This window comes from Pygocentrus nattereri, chromosome 22 (assembly GCF_015220715.1).
Source record: "Pygocentrus nattereri isolate fPygNat1 chromosome 22, fPygNat1.pri, whole genome shotgun sequence".
Taxonomy (NCBI): Eukaryota; Metazoa; Chordata; class Actinopteri; order Characiformes; family Serrasalmidae; genus Pygocentrus; species Pygocentrus nattereri.
The window spans coordinates 3,112,895-3,128,469 of NC_051232.1; the positions used below are offsets into that span (position 1 = coordinate 3,112,895).

General features: G+C 40.8%; 1 protein-coding gene across 1 annotated transcript in view; it reads right to left on the reverse strand.

Annotated features, from left to right (window-relative positions):
- Positions 1-15,575, reverse strand: part of dnah6 (dynein, axonemal, heavy chain 6) — a 158,021-nt gene that overhangs the window by 60,287 nt on the left and 82,159 nt on the right. Inside the window, exons 48-55 of the mRNA XM_037532616.1 lie at positions 12,115-12,267; positions 11,856-11,996; positions 5,930-6,172; positions 4,952-5,119; positions 4,554-4,789; positions 2,581-2,842; positions 1,307-1,430; positions 146-342 (exon numbers count right to left, since the gene is read on the reverse strand). Of these exons, the coding sequence (XP_037388513.1) occupies positions 146-342; positions 1,307-1,430; positions 2,581-2,842; positions 4,554-4,789; positions 4,952-5,119; positions 5,930-6,172; positions 11,856-11,996; positions 12,115-12,267 (1,524 nt within the window). The remainder of the gene's footprint in view (positions 1-145; positions 343-1,306; positions 1,431-2,580; positions 2,843-4,553; positions 4,790-4,951; positions 5,120-5,929; positions 6,173-11,855; positions 11,997-12,114; positions 12,268-15,575) is intronic.

A 15,575-nucleotide genomic window follows, 5' to 3' on the forward strand; every position in this document is an offset into this window, starting at 1 on the left:
TCTTGTACTTCATAGCTGTTTTGATTGGTAAAGAAACTAAATGAAGGGTGGTATGTGATGTTTGCAGGACTATATGGGACTTTTTAAGGTTTTTTCACTAGAACAAACACTCAACATGACACCCAAACAAACGGTTAAACACTACCAGCTGTCTGTAGTGGGAGGTGAAGGCTCCATAGTAAGCCACGCAGGCAGCAGCGATGAAGACGTTTCCAATGACATTGTTGATTTCCTGCTGAAATAGGGTGATGCTCTCCTGCCAGCGCACCTGCTCGTCCCCCAGAGCTGCGGTCAGCTTCCCCGAGCGGCCCAGGCGAGCCTCCGTCAGAGCCATAGTCTTAGCTACACACATACATATAAACACACACATGCTGCGTGATGCCCAACTGACTCTGAACCCAAGTATTGCAGGAGCACCGCTGTCTGTTTTTATATGTACTAGCAGCAAATTTACAGTGTTTGTACTGGGTTGAAATCAGTGTTGGTGCATCATCTCTCTCTCTCTCTCTCTCTCTCTCTCTCTCTCTCTCTCTCTCCCCTCCACTTCTTTCTTCTTTCATATCTTCAACATCCATCCGCTCTCTCTGTCACTCTCCATCTGTCTCTCTGTCTTTTTCTCTTTCCCTTTCTTGCCCCCCTTCCTCCCCCTCTTTCTCCCTCACGCTTCCAATCCTCTCCACCTCTCACTCTGTGTGCCCTTGTGATTTTCTCCATCTACTGTCTTTCTTTTTCTCTCTCGGTCCCCTTTCTTCCCTTCTTTCTCCCTCACTCACTCCTTCTCTTTTTTCTTCCAACCACTCTCTATTTCTATCCCGATCCTTTCCTTTCATCCTCTCTTGCCTTTTTTTCTTTCCTCCCTCTCTCTTGTGCTTTTTCTTTTTTCCTTGTTCCTTTTTTTCTATTTCTCTCTCCCTTTTCTCTTTTCTGTCTATCACTTACTGTCTTCTCTCTTTTCTCTTTTCCTTTCTCTCTCTCTCCTCCTGTCCTCTCCACCTCTCTTGCAACTTGTCTGTTTATTTTTTCTTTCTTCAACCTTCTTTTTCTTCCCTTTCTCTCTCCCTCTCTCCCCTTTTCTTTTTCTCGCTCTGCGTCTACCTCTCCATCTCTCTCCTACCCTTTCTTGCTGTTTCTCTTCCCTTCTCTCACCTCTTTATCTATCACTATTCCCTTTTCCCTCTTCCAGTCACACTCTCCGTGTGCTTACCCTTTTCTTTCTCCCTCTCTCTATTTTTTGTCTTTACTTTCTCCCCCTCTCCTTCTCTCTCTCTCTCTCTCTCTCTCTCATTCTGTATTCTCTTTGTCGTACCCAGTTCCTCTTTCTCGGCCAGGCTGGAGTCAAACTGTTCCTGCAGAACTTTGATCTGATTCTCCACCTCCTGCAGCTTCGCCTGCTTCTCCCGCAGAGTCGCCATGGTAGCATCCAGCTCCGCCTAATAAACAACAACAAGAACAAACACAAAAAATACATCAGCACAAAAACAATGAGACACAGTAAGCACTGTAGTCCAGAACACAACCCTGTTCCTGCAGAGAGTAATCTAGATAAAAACACAGTCTGAGGACAGAGAGCAATTCAGGACAACTCTCATACCATCTCACATCCTCATCCAAATCACAGCTGCTCTACTTCTCCTCTCTACTTCTAACATCTTATGATAGATCCCCATCCAATTATCTGTGCCATGGAATTTTACTGCTCTCAGTACATCCCACAGATTTTCAACTGTTCTATTTCTATGTATCTATCCATTCCATATCATTCAAACGGTCTATTTCCATCATTCACCCACCCATCCATCTCATATATTTTGACCTGGTCCATGGTTTCATCGTTCATCTATCCATTCATCCATCCAGAATGTGAATGCTTTTATTTTACTATTGCAACAATCCACGGAATTAGACTTGTTTGATTTCTGTGATATATCCTCCTGTTCTTACAAATTTCTATGATCCTCCATCCATCTAATTAGCCATCTATGCACCCACCTATTCATCCATCAATGCACCTATCCACCACTGATACACCAGTATTTCCAACCATGCATCCATCAATCCACCCATCCATTCATCAATCCAACATTCCATCCACCCATCACCCACACCTCCATTCAACTACCTATCTGCCTATCTATTTTCCATTCATCTACATATCCATCCATCCATCCATCCATCCATCCATCCATCCATTAACCTATCTCTTCACCCATTATCCATACCATCTCTCCATCTGGCCATCCATAAAAATATAAACCATACCTTCATCCATCAGTCTACCTATACTTTCATCCATCTATCCACCCAGTAATTAATCTGCCATCCACCCATCTTCCATACTTCATTATCTATCCATCCACCTATCCATGGACTCGTTCATCCATGCAGCCATTCGTTAACTTCTCCATCCACTCATCATCCATGTCTCCATTCATCTATTCATCCATCCATCCATCCATCCATCCATCATCCATCTAATCATCTACGCGTTTATGAATACATCCATCAACCACACAAACTCAGAATAGTTTCTATGACTCCTCAATTCCCCCAGCAGCAGCTGCAGTGTTGGTGTCAACTCACCTGAGCTGCAGCCAGTTTCTCTCGTTTGGGTCCCACTTCTTTGAGCACTCTGGAGTAGAGGTCCATGGCCCTCACCCACATGCACATGGACTTGCAGGCCTTGGACACCTTCTCCACTTTCTCAGGAATGAAGTCTGGGTTCTGGGTGTAGCGCTGCAGCTTCTGTAGGATCTGAGGCCTGATGTTGTCCTTGTCATACTCCGTCAGCTTCCTTAGGAAGTTAGAGTCACCTAGCACCTGCTTGGCACTGGCCCAGTCAGTCCTGTAGATAGAGAATCATGGGAAATGTAGTCTTAACTCCTTTCATGATTTTCAAACCTCAGCAAGAAACAACTGTTATGTGTTTTGCTAGAGAATTCCTGATGAGTTGGCGCATTATCAAATGTTTATTATCAAATTTAAAAAGGGAAGTCAGGTTTTGCTGAGTTCTTGCAGTATTGTGAAATGCACACGATTTACTCTTACACCCAATCCCATAGAGAAAAACACCTTTTACTGTATAAAATCACAACTGCAAAGATCATAAGCATTCTGCATACATAAGATTATCAAAAAAATAATCGAGCCAATAACAGAAAGAGAGAACATAAATAAAGCATTAATGTGATTACAATTTTATCACCATCCAGTATAAAGAAGACCAGCAGATCTGAACACTTTATAGTCTGAGCAGAGAGTTGTTCACTGGCTTTTGAGTCAAACTAAGAGTGAACTATGACTCTGTTTCAGGAAAAAAGGGGGAAGTCTTTGGGCAACTGTAGTTCAGCTTCAGCATGACTTTCATATCCAGAAAAATTAAACAACTTGGGGGAGTAATATCAAATGATAATAGATAGATCGAGGCAGTGTACACAGAGATAACGAGAGAGAGAAAGCAAGAAAGAGAGAGAGAGAACGAGGGGGGGGTAGATTAATCAACTTTTTTTCAGGCCAATTCCATTTCTGATTTTCTTTGATCATAATGCCTATCAGATCAGAGGGGTCAGGCATGCTAACTAGCCAGATTTAAGGCTGTTGGAAAATAGCAAAATCATTTCCCTGAATGTCATGGTTATAAGAAACAAACACATTCATAACATGTTATAATGTCCCCATAAGAAATTATAAACATGACTAAATATATTTATAAAAATATGCTACACTTCATGACCATGTTTGTTGTGCATTATTGTTCATTGTTAATATAATGAATTACGAACATAATAACAGTGCCAAAAAAACTCAGTCCCAGCTAATATAGAGCATTATGATTTTTAACCTCCATTATATGTGTCCAGAGGAGCCATTAGGAATTTTGGCCCCTGGACCCCTTGCCTACCTCTATTATCCTTAACAGAACCTGTCACAACAAAATGTTCCAAAATGTATTACTTTACCTTCGCATGCAACAAGCCATGAATTTGTACAATATGTATTAACTAGTATAAGACAGACACATTATTCATTATAAAACCACTTTATAGAACTACAACAAAGCCTGGACTTGAGGGTCTAAGATCATAACGCTGAAGCTTATGTAAATGTAAGCCATGTACTGAGGTTGTTGGATCTTATCCCTGAAGCTTGTGGAACTGTAAGCCATGTAGTGCAGTAGTAAGGTCATGTTCCTAAAGCCCGAATAACTGTAAGCCATGTAGTGAGGTTGTAGGGTCACTTCCCAGAAATGTGCGCAACTGTAAGCCATGTACTAAGGTTGTAGGGTCATTCCCTTAAACTTGTGTGACTATAAGCCATGTAGTAAGGTTGTAGGGTGACTTCCCAAAAAACTGTGCAACTGTAAGTCTTGTAGTGAGGTTGTTGGGTCATATCCCTGAAATCTGTGTAATTGCAACTATAAACTGCTACGGTTGTAGGGTCAAAGTTTCAAAGCGTATGTAACTACTATAGCTGTATGGAGTTTGTGAGGTTACCAATTGTCGGGTTGTAGAGTCACAGGTGATCTTGAATTTTAGGACGCACACACTGGCACTCACTTGCTGTTGAGCAGGATGCACACAGCCTCCATGACTGTCATGACGAGGTCAGGCGGCTTGGTGAACACACGGATTTCAGAGATGTCTGCCTTGTCTAGTGCATCCAGGGCCTTGTTAGCACCTTCCAAAGCCGGTAGAGCCTCGTCCAAGTCCCGCTGGGCATCATCTGCAATGGCTTGTGTCTCCTCTGCTTTCACCTTAGCCAAAGCCTCATCTTCCTTCACCACCCTTCGCACCTGGGAGGGATCAAAGGTCAATGGCTAAAAGCAGGTGCAATGAGGAGATTTTCACTCAAAGTGTTATAACCGTGTAGAATATATTGCAAAGAGTGGATTATGGTTTAATCACATTTGGAAGAGTGCAACGTCAGTAACGCCAGTGCATGCAAACACACTCACATGGTCAGCTTTTTCTTTGTCGACAGCAAGTTTCTTCATAAGAGCGTCGACATCAATGGATTTCTGTTTGAGCACAGGCTCCAGAGCAGAGAGGTCAATCTTCATCTTATCCACCAGCTCATTGGTCTCCAACAACTTAGTGAGTCCATTTTTCACTCGATCACGAGCCTGACAGCACACCCACACAAGCACACACAAGTTATGTGATGAGGTTATAGAGTCATATCCCTGAAGTTTGGGTAACTGTAAGCCACGTAGTGCGATTGTAGGATCATGAAACTCATGGAAGTGTAAGTTGTGTGGTAAGGTTGTATCCTTGGAGCCTGAGTAAGCCATGTAGGGAGGTTTTAGGGTCATTTCCCTCAAGCTTTTGTTAATCTAAGCCATGCAGTTAGGTCACAGAGTCATATCCCTGAAGTTTGTATAACTCTAAGCTATGTATTTAGGATGCTGAAGGGTTGAGGCTTGTGCATCTGTATGTCCTAGAGTACATACAGTGTGGCTGTGTGATACAGTTGTAAGATCATATCCCTGGAACTTGTGGAACTCAAGCTGTGTGGCAAGTTTACAGGATCATATCGTTTAACTTTTGCAACTGTGAGCTGTGTAGGTTTGAGGTTATGGGACTGTATTGCCTTTGTACAACGCCTTTGTAACTGTAAGTCGTTTATTGAAGTTGCAGTGTCTTATGCCTGAACCTTGTGTGACTATAAGCTGTTAAGTGAGGTTAAAGGGTCATATCCCAGAGATCTGTGTGACTATACTTCTAGCTGGTATAGTTTGTGTTAGCAAAGTTTGTGTAACTACTAGATGTACAGGGAGGTTAAGGGTTCACACATGATCTGGTTTTTAGGGAGGTTGTGGTGTTATGCGTGGGGTAAAGATGTGGAGTTGCACTTAGGGACTTGAAGGACTGATTTGTCTGTGTACAGAGGTTGTGAAGCTCGTGGGTCCAGATATGGGGGTGGTGACTCTCACCGCCTCTAGCTGCTGTCTCTTCTGTCCCAGCATGCTCAGGTAGAGATTAATCAGCTCCAGGTAGGAGGTTGGGGTGGTGTAGTAGCGGCGGCGGAGCTCTGCGTAGAAACGTTCAGCCATGTCTGTCACACTCATATGGATCTCCACACACATCTCAGAGAAACAGTGTTTCATCTTTTCACTGCCAAACTCCACATTCTGGAAAAATGTCTGCGACACGGAGAGAAGAGCCTCATGTGGCCACTGATAGAGAGAAAGAGGGGGAGAGTTAGCGTTTATGATTAATAACTTTGCTAATCATTTTTGTCCATTCATTTATACTTTGCTCAGCAGTAATATTGAAATATTAATGTCAGTATAGCATTTCTGGACTGAACTGAACTAGGAGAAAAGGGTCGAGGTGGCTGAAGATACAGAGAGAGAGAAAAAGAATAGCCCACTATATCAGATATTAATATACTGCTCATAATTATTCATTACATATATTTCTGCTGATGGGAAACAATCAAATCAGGGTATGAATTTTGTCGGTTATATCATCACAATATAAAATTCTTTTCTATATTCATAATAAAACTGGATACTATGATAGAAAATGGAACAAAAAATGAATATGAATAAATATGAATAAAAAGTAGATTTTAAACATTAAACATGATCAATATTGGTCAATATCATTTTATCAATTAATAACCATCTGGTTTCAGAGAAGGCCTAATGATTTCTGTGAAATAAAAATCATCTTGTTCATTTTGGGCCTAGGGTAGGTGCATAAAGATAGACACTACACTTACATCGTACACTTTCCATACACTAGGGGGCGTCACTTTATTTACTGAGATCCTTATATACAGGAAAAGGGGTGTCTTTAAGAGGATGGCTTCTGGATTTGAAACCACTGTGGATGCAGGAAGCCAAGTTGTAGTACATGGGGTGGAGCCGAGGAGCACCCAAATCCCTCACCAAACAACTAGAGATAGTTCACTCCTACAATTGTGCCTACTATTGTGTGAGTTGGCCAGAGATCTTCAGAAAGACAGGTGGACCCCCTTCAGCTTACCTGGATACACTTTAGCCTTGCGCACCTTACTTCTACAACACACTGCCATTAGGCTAGGGACCCTACCCAACCAAGCTTTACACTTTGGTTAGACAGGTTGCTTTGTTTCAGTTGGTGGCTGGACTTTGTAGTACAGGTTATATTTAAACAGGATTGTCTCCATGGTATCTAGGTAGAAACAGCCATTCCTTCCCATTGTTTAGGGCTTTAGGAGCTGAACTGAAAGCCTTCTGAGCAAGATTAGCATTCTTAGGAACTGACAATGGAAACAACCAATCACATGTAGATTTACAATGGAGGACCAATTTTGTGAGAAAAACATCACTCTAGGCTTTCTAGAAGTAGATACTGTCAGGTCTTAAAGAACACTAATTACATGTTTCTAACAAAATAAGCCAAATTTGGTTTAATTGGACTTAGTGCAGCACAGTTTCTAAATCATTGAATAGAAATCATTGTAGTTGTAGGTACATTATTTTTATGATATTTTTATATGTGGCAGCACAGGTTCTATTTTGTTCCAACTTACTAAATCTCAGAAAAAGTAAATATTGTGCTGCATATTGTGCATCATGATGTCTTGAAGTATTGTGGTATGAAATTTATATTTTAGAATATATTGCCCACCCCAAGTTTTATTTATTCTTATCAAACAATATATTGGTCAGGCCTATATCTACTCATCTGTAGGTTCAAGTTTTAATGATCTATTATGTTCTGATGCTAGTTGTTTTTTTTCAGTAATGGTCAGTAATGGTAAAACCTACAGCACTTGAGTTCAGTACAGAGCTTAAGAAAAGGCTATTAGATATATCACAGAGACATTTCATTTCAGAGTTTGCTACAGTACCCATAAAAATCACTCCCTGTGCCATTCTGAACCACTTTTTATTACAGGTGTGAGGCTCACTTAGAAAACAGACACTGCGACAATTGTAACAATTGAGTATCAACCATGATTGAGTGGATTAGGCTCTGCTGACTTGAGATAAGATGCTGAAAAGTAAGATATAATTCTTAAATTAATACAGGAAAAACTATCTTGAGCTTGTCAGATCTTACCTTAGGCCTACTACAGCCCCAAGGGTCGCAATGTCTACAACACAAATATAGTCATTTTGTTTTCGTCTTCATACATCTGGTTCCTATCACCACCACTCTGAGCAATTCTGACTTAGTAAGTTTCTCTAAAACAGAGCATTTCATATCAAACCATTCTGAACAACCTAATCTACCTTTTAACCATTTGACCCTATTGAATCAGGCATCTTGCTAGAGATCGATTCAGAGAATAATGCCTCTTAAATCTCCTGCCAGAGGTGTTACAATCACAGTGTTCACATTTGCCATATTGAAACATATCAATGTGTAGAATCTGAGTTTTCTATCCCTGTGTAAAAGAAGCATGAGGCTTCCTGTATTGACGAATAAACAATTTTTTACAAGCATGCAAGCTTATTTAGACATGCAGAAATTAGTAGTTTGTCAATTGAAATTATCTTAAATGTATGTTACATAATATATCCAATATATTGCAAGATAATTATAAGACTTATTTCTCAACATTTTTACTTGTTTTAGGTGATTTTAGTAAGTCAAATTATCTTGCTATATTGTCTGATAATTATGTTTGTTTCAAGCATATTTCTTATCATCTGGCATAACAGTGAAATAATTTAACTTATTAAAATCACTTTAAAGAAGTAATAATGTCCTAAATTTATGCTTGTAAGATTTTCCAAAAAAGCTGGGACAGGAACATTGAGAAATGTTACAAAAATATTGATGTAGGTGATGCAATCACACTTGAAGATAAAAAGAGCTTCCAACGAAGGCGGATGGGTCAAGGGTCACCACTTGCAACTCTGTGCTCCAGCTCACCTGAAGTGGACTGATGCTAGTGAAAACACATGCTGTCAATTTTTCAGACTATTTATGGAAATAATGGGCATTGTGTTTCCTGAACCAAAGAAGAAAAGTAGCATCCAGATTGTTACCAGCATAAAGTTCAAAAGCCAGGGTCTGTCATATAGGGTGTGGGAGTATTGTACATACCAATTAAAGCTGAGAAATGTGCACACATTGGGAGTTATATATGCTGCCTTCTAGACAACGTCTTTTTCAAGGATGTTTTTCAGGGATGGAGCACAAAATATGACAATGAAGACCACATACAATTGTGCAGCTGAAGACTTGCATAGCAGAAGAATGGCAAAAAAAATCTTTCAAAAAAGGCTTGATTGGTGTCCTCAGTCCCCGAATAATTATGAACTGCTGTTAAAAGGAAAAGTGATGTAACACATTGATAAACGTGTTGCGTTGTAGACATTAAATTAAGTTTGCTAAGTTTGCTAAAACTTGCCCTTGATCCAATATGGCAGCTTTCAAGATGGTGGCTGAAGGTGGTTTTCTGAAATAAAACGGTGTCCTGTGACTTTTCACTCACTTTGTGTGTATATATATATATATATATAGTGTACTTATATACAAAAGACCGTATATAGTCAATAGATGGAGACCCTTGCACACAGTCTTGGCGGTGATTAGCTCAACGCTCTGCTCGTCCAAACAGCCGGAGATCAGTCAGCATGTGCCTTGTTAGCATGCCGAACAGAGGAGAGAAACAGAAGAGAGAGAGAGAGAGAGAGAGAGTGTGAGAGAGAGGGTAAAAGATTGATAGATGCAGGCAGAAGCCGATGTATGCATAAAATAATAAGAGGCCCTAAAGCGTCTGTGGCCAATTAAAATGCCAGCCAAACACACGAGTCCTCTCTCTCTCTCTCTTCCTCTCTCCCTCCCTCTCTCTCTCTTGCTCTTGTTCGCTCGCTTTGAGGACACGACACCAGACACAATTACATCCATCACTCCTCATTTAGCCACAGACAGTAATGTCACTGAGACCACGGCCAAAGGCATATGGGGATACTGACCTTAGAGTGGTGAGCGATTTGCCGCAACTATTACACTTCACTCTTCCACATTACAGTCCAAAGGACAGCAAAGTATGATCAGCTTTCATGTTAGAAAACAGTGCACAGCATAAGAAAAGCATGTCAGGTGATAAAGCTTTCAAAGTTGGGTAAAGAACTAAGATGTACTGTGAAAATGTGGTAGGATTCCTGGTGAACAGTGCTCTGGGATCTAGACTGCACTGAAGGCATGGGCAGTAAAACAGTAATGCTAATTACTGAGATCTAAAAATGTTCAACATCTAATAATCATTTGAGGTATTTATGATCAAATGATTATGTTTTCTGTTTCTTAATCTGATATTGGCAGAACAAGACTGAAGCTTGAATAACTGCTATTTCAGTACACAAGGAGGCGATGTCCTTTAGCTCACTACATGCGCTAGAATAAGTCTAGCCATTCACTCACAGCACCTGAAACCAATGGGAAAGTTAGCAGAGTGATGAGCTTGGAGAAGCAAGAGTTGGTCTCGGAATAAGAAAAGACTGTCACAAGAAGGCCATGTGCTCTGCTGTGTGAAACTGAGTACCCAGAATAAGGCGCATGTTTACTAAAAGAGGTGCTATTTACCAGTGTCTACCAACACTTTGTGCCAGTGGGGGTGGAAAAAGCAGTTTTTTTCCCTTCAAATTAGGAATAATGAGAAATGGCAGGAAATAAAATGAATTCAAAAAACTTTTCTTTCTTTCTCAGTACCTAAAAAGGCAGCTCTATTAGCCACGTTAGCCATATTAGCCATGGTAGCCGTGTTAGCTATGAAACATAAGAGAAGGCATTAAAAAAGTGCGCAGTCAGTTTTGGTGAATGGGAGCAGGTGCTTTGTAACTATAATCTTCTCTCAGTATTTTGAGTTTTTTGAGATGGAAACTCCCATAAATGCAAAAGCACAAGAGAACAGTTTGATCATAATATAGATGTTACTAGGCCATTGCACTTACATAGTAAATTGCGTTTCAGACCTGTAATTTATTAATTAGAAAATTCACATAATAATTATCTATGTTGAATGATACAGAAAATTATTGCTACAATTAGCTTTTTGTAAGCAGCATCTCACTTTAAATGATACATTACATCACAGCAAATCAAGTACCCATCAGCCGCTCCCCTGAACCCTCGCACTACGCGTGAAGTCACTGTGGAGCGAAGGCCTGGAGAGGGAGAGCTGAGATAGTAGAGCACTGTCATTGTAATTTGTTCCCTCACTGGTTCTAACGTCAAGAGCTAAAAACCTTCACTCTGTAACACTACAGTGCAGTAACGCTAATCTCTGCTGGCGTTCTATTGGACATGCACTGTTAAGTTAGTGCCAAGCTAATGGTGATGTACATTAACAGTGGTGTAAACTGACTTTCCCATATTGTGTAAAACACCGATGGCAGCTCTAGTTTAAACTCTGACATTTGAAGCCTGTAATGTGCTTTATTGTGGATGTTTTGGTGTTTGAACTTGAAGCTTGAACTCTTAACACTGGAGGAGGCTTTAGTCCAGTATGCTTCACTTTACTGAGAGCGGACAAATACGACTTATGAGCTCCTATAATTTGTTATGAATAGTACTTATAATGCATTATGTTAACAATTCGTAATGCATAATAAGCAAGGCTATAATGTGTAAGGCATTTTTAGAAATGTTTATAGTGATGTTTATGATACCTTATGAATGCATTATGACATGTTAAGAATGCATTTATGCATGCTTACAAATGTGACATTCATAGAAAGCGAATTGTTTTTAGCTGTAAAGCTCAGGCCTATAACACTGCAAGTCCTGCAATATAGTACTTGACTGGTATTAGCAATATAACCTTGATGCTATTGTAAATTAATGTCATGCAGTGAATTCATGAATACTGACTAAGCAGCAGGTTTAAATGCAGGGGTTGGTGATGCTGACCTGTACAAACCAGTCGATGGTGCAGCAGTTGACCAATGAAGGGAACATACGGCATCGTGACCTGAAGGCATCGCCCACCGGACTCATACACAACACAATGTGCAGCTTCTCACGCACACGAGAGATGAAGAACTGGAAGACCTGCCCATGGACAGAATCACACACGCATATATACATACAGCACATACATAAAGTTCAACAATAGGATTAATGATAGTTGGATGGCTGATGGTCACTTATGGTTTTCTCCAGCCTATACCTCATCACGGTTGCCCTCTGCGATGCCGGCCTCTTTGGCTTTGGGCCGTGTAGCGGCCAGAACATACTCCAGCTCGTCCTTCTCAAACAGGCTGGGCACCTCTCCAGAGTTCAGCATGTTGTTAATGTCCTCCAGAAACTCCTCAACCACAATCTGAACACAGCCAAGAGAGATACATCACACTCCGCTCATGTACCAAAGTTCAACGTGTTAAACCACTTCATAATAATAAGTCCAGCCTGGACGAGATACATCACACTCAGCTAATTCATCACAGTTAATCACCTATATAATCATGAGTTCAGTGTGTCACTGGTGTTCTACAGGAACTCCATCACTGGAATTAATCTGCTCACCCTAATCTAACAAGGAACACATCATTATTTATATTCGTCAGCTGGCTATGGTTATTAATGTTTCTCATGAACTGTTTCACCTCCATATTGGTAAAAAAAGTGTCAGCTATTTCACATTATGACTACCAAGATCCTAATTTTCTAGATGTTTATCCATGTGTTTGTTGTCTTCTAGGAGGCTTCTAAGTATCTTTGGCTAAAATACTGGGGGTGCAATTCTGCATCTAGTTCCATGACCAAAAAGTCAATCTTATCCACTCTTTTCTGACCAATTTTAAAGAAATGAATGAGTTTATTAATGAGCCAAAAACCTTATGCTATGTAATATATACACCACCTTCAGACACATATCTTTCCCTGTTACTCTTTTAAAGTAATGTTTGACCAAAAATCAATCACAATTACCCCATTATTAGCTACAGTAGCCTTATAACTCCAGTATAAAACGAAAGAAGCAAACCTCAAACACCAAACATCTTTTGTCAACTATATTTGAGGTAAATTTGTTGATTTTTGGCAGAACCTTCACTTTAATATTCAATGGTCAATGGTTTTCTATACTGGAATATTAAGATAAATGACAACAAATCTTGCTTTCTAAATCATGGCTGCTGGAACAATGGGGTAAGCTGGCATTGACCTGGGGCAATGGGGCAGTGTCCCACCACTTTTTTATTGAATTCAGGCTGTGGCACTTATTTAAAATCAATCAAGCTGGACAGTTTAATGCCCTCAGCAGCAATAAACTAATCACGTTTCATCATATTTGTCTCATAATTTTGTTTTCTTTTAGCATGAATTATTCAGCATTTAGTTTAAAGCCCTTATCAGTCTAAATGTGTTGTCTCTAATGTGCTGTATAGCAGAGCAAAGCAGCATTTGGTCTTGTTTACTGTGTGCCTGTAAATGTGATAAAGCCGAGCTCCAGCTTTCCATGAGCAGGCTGTCTTCCCTTGTAAGTGAACGAGGGTTTAAATGATTTTGAAATTGTGGTTACAAGAAAGTTAATAGAAAAGATGAAGCATGTTATTTTTTTAATAACCTAATAACAATAGGCTATAATAACAGTAAGAGTCAGGCACCAGATATCCATCACCAACAAGACAATGTCCCCTCTAAAACCAGCCCACGAATCTCTCTAGTCCAGGGTTTTAACATCCAGAGTACAATCAATAACACAAGCCAAACAAGCTAGCTGTCGGAATGCTACTGTTAGCTAATGGAACTGGTCTCTTGCCTGAGGAAATACTTATTTTTAACGCATATGTGTTCTCGGCACATGCTTAATTGAATTTTCTGAAGGGACTTTTCGGACATGCCAGCTTATCGATGGGCTAACAACAGGCTTCATCGGATAATGTTGACGAGCGCACCATCGCCCCCTGCTTTGAGCTCCAGTCTTCACAAAGTGTTGGATTGGTTTAGAAATTTCACTCGGGGTTTGGTCCCGCTAAGTCTACATTTCCACCAACGTTTATCCCAAATGTCTCGAGGTTGTCCCCAGATGTTCTCAATAAAAGATTATGTCTTGTTCCACAAGGTTATAACAGTAAAGAAAAGCCACAATAATGCAGCCTAGAGCTGACTTTACATAGTGGGGTTCAGCTGTTTTACTACTTCAACAAGAAGCAATATATAAGCTGTAAACACATCATTTACTAAACCTATAGATAGAACTACTAAACCATACCAAGAACTACCAAACTATGAGCATGGACAAAGCTAGATTACAGGTTTTTCAGCCAAAAATCAAACACTTTCTCTGATTAAAGCACGCTTTCCTGTGGTGAGAAAGAAGCCTAAAGAAACATTTGAACAAGCGTATATCTGATGTTTTGTACACCAAATGCAATATTTCGGACAGCAAAAGTTCAATATTATTTCCTTCACCCTCTGAAAAAAAGACAAGCCTCTGTATGTTTTTTATATAGTAGAAAGGTCAGCTCCACTCAGAAGGTCTAAGCGCGTGGGATTAGTTGGAGATGTCAGGGTTGTACCCTAATCTAACATGAGGAATTAAATCTGCCATTCGATCAGATGTCACTCATAATAAGGGCTGTTCTGGGAGAGATAAGACTGAGCTTAAAGAGGCAGCTTTGTAGCGGATACATCCAGTTCTGAGAAATGAACTTGTACTGGAAATTAAATACAGTACACGAATGGTGGCACTGTAAAACAGGCTGCAACTGAGAGAGCATAATGAGATGTTCTGTTTAAATCATCATAGGTCATTCCCCACTGTGTAGCTGAGCTGCATCTGTTGCCTTTACACACACACACACACACACACACACACACACACACACACACACACACACACACACACACACACACACATTATCATTATAACTCATTCTCTAATGTCTGACTGGCCTTCTCCTTTATCTACAAACACATCAATTTCTTCAAAGCCTTGGGGACACTGCACAATGTTTAAAGTCATAAAAGTAGAGATGTCTGATGTGAGTCTGATTTGATTTGAGTGTCTGAGGTGAGAGTCTGAGTCTTGAGTGTCCAGGGTGAGGGTCTGAGTCTTGAGTGACTGAGATGAGAGCCCGAGTCTTGCATGCACGAGGTGTGAGTCTGAGTCTTGAGCGTCTGGGGTGAGAGTCTGAGTCTTGCGTGTCTGGGGTGTGAGCCTGAGTCTTGAGTGCTTGGGACGAGAGTCTGAGTCTTGGCTGTCTGAGGTGAGGGTCTGAGTCTTGAGTGTCTGAGTTGAGGGTCTGGGTCTTGAGTATCTGAGGTGTGAGTCTGAGTCTTGAGTGCATGATGTGAGAGTCTGAGTCTTGAGTGTCTGGGGTGTGAGTCTGAGTCGTGAGTGCATGTGGTGAGAGTCTGAGTCTTGAGTGTCTGGGGTGTGAGTCTGAGTCTTGAGTATATGGAGCGAGAGTCTGAGTCTTGGCTGTCTGAGGTGGGGGTCTGAGTCTTGAGTGTCTGTGGTGAGGGTCTGAGTCCTGAGTGTCTGAGGTGAGGGTCTGAGTCTTGAGTGTCTGAGTTGAGAGCCTGAGTATTGCATGCCTGAGGTGCGAGTTTGAGTCTTGAGTGTCTGCGGTGGGAGTCTGAGTCTTACATGTCTGGGACGAGGGTCTGAGTCTTGAGTGTATG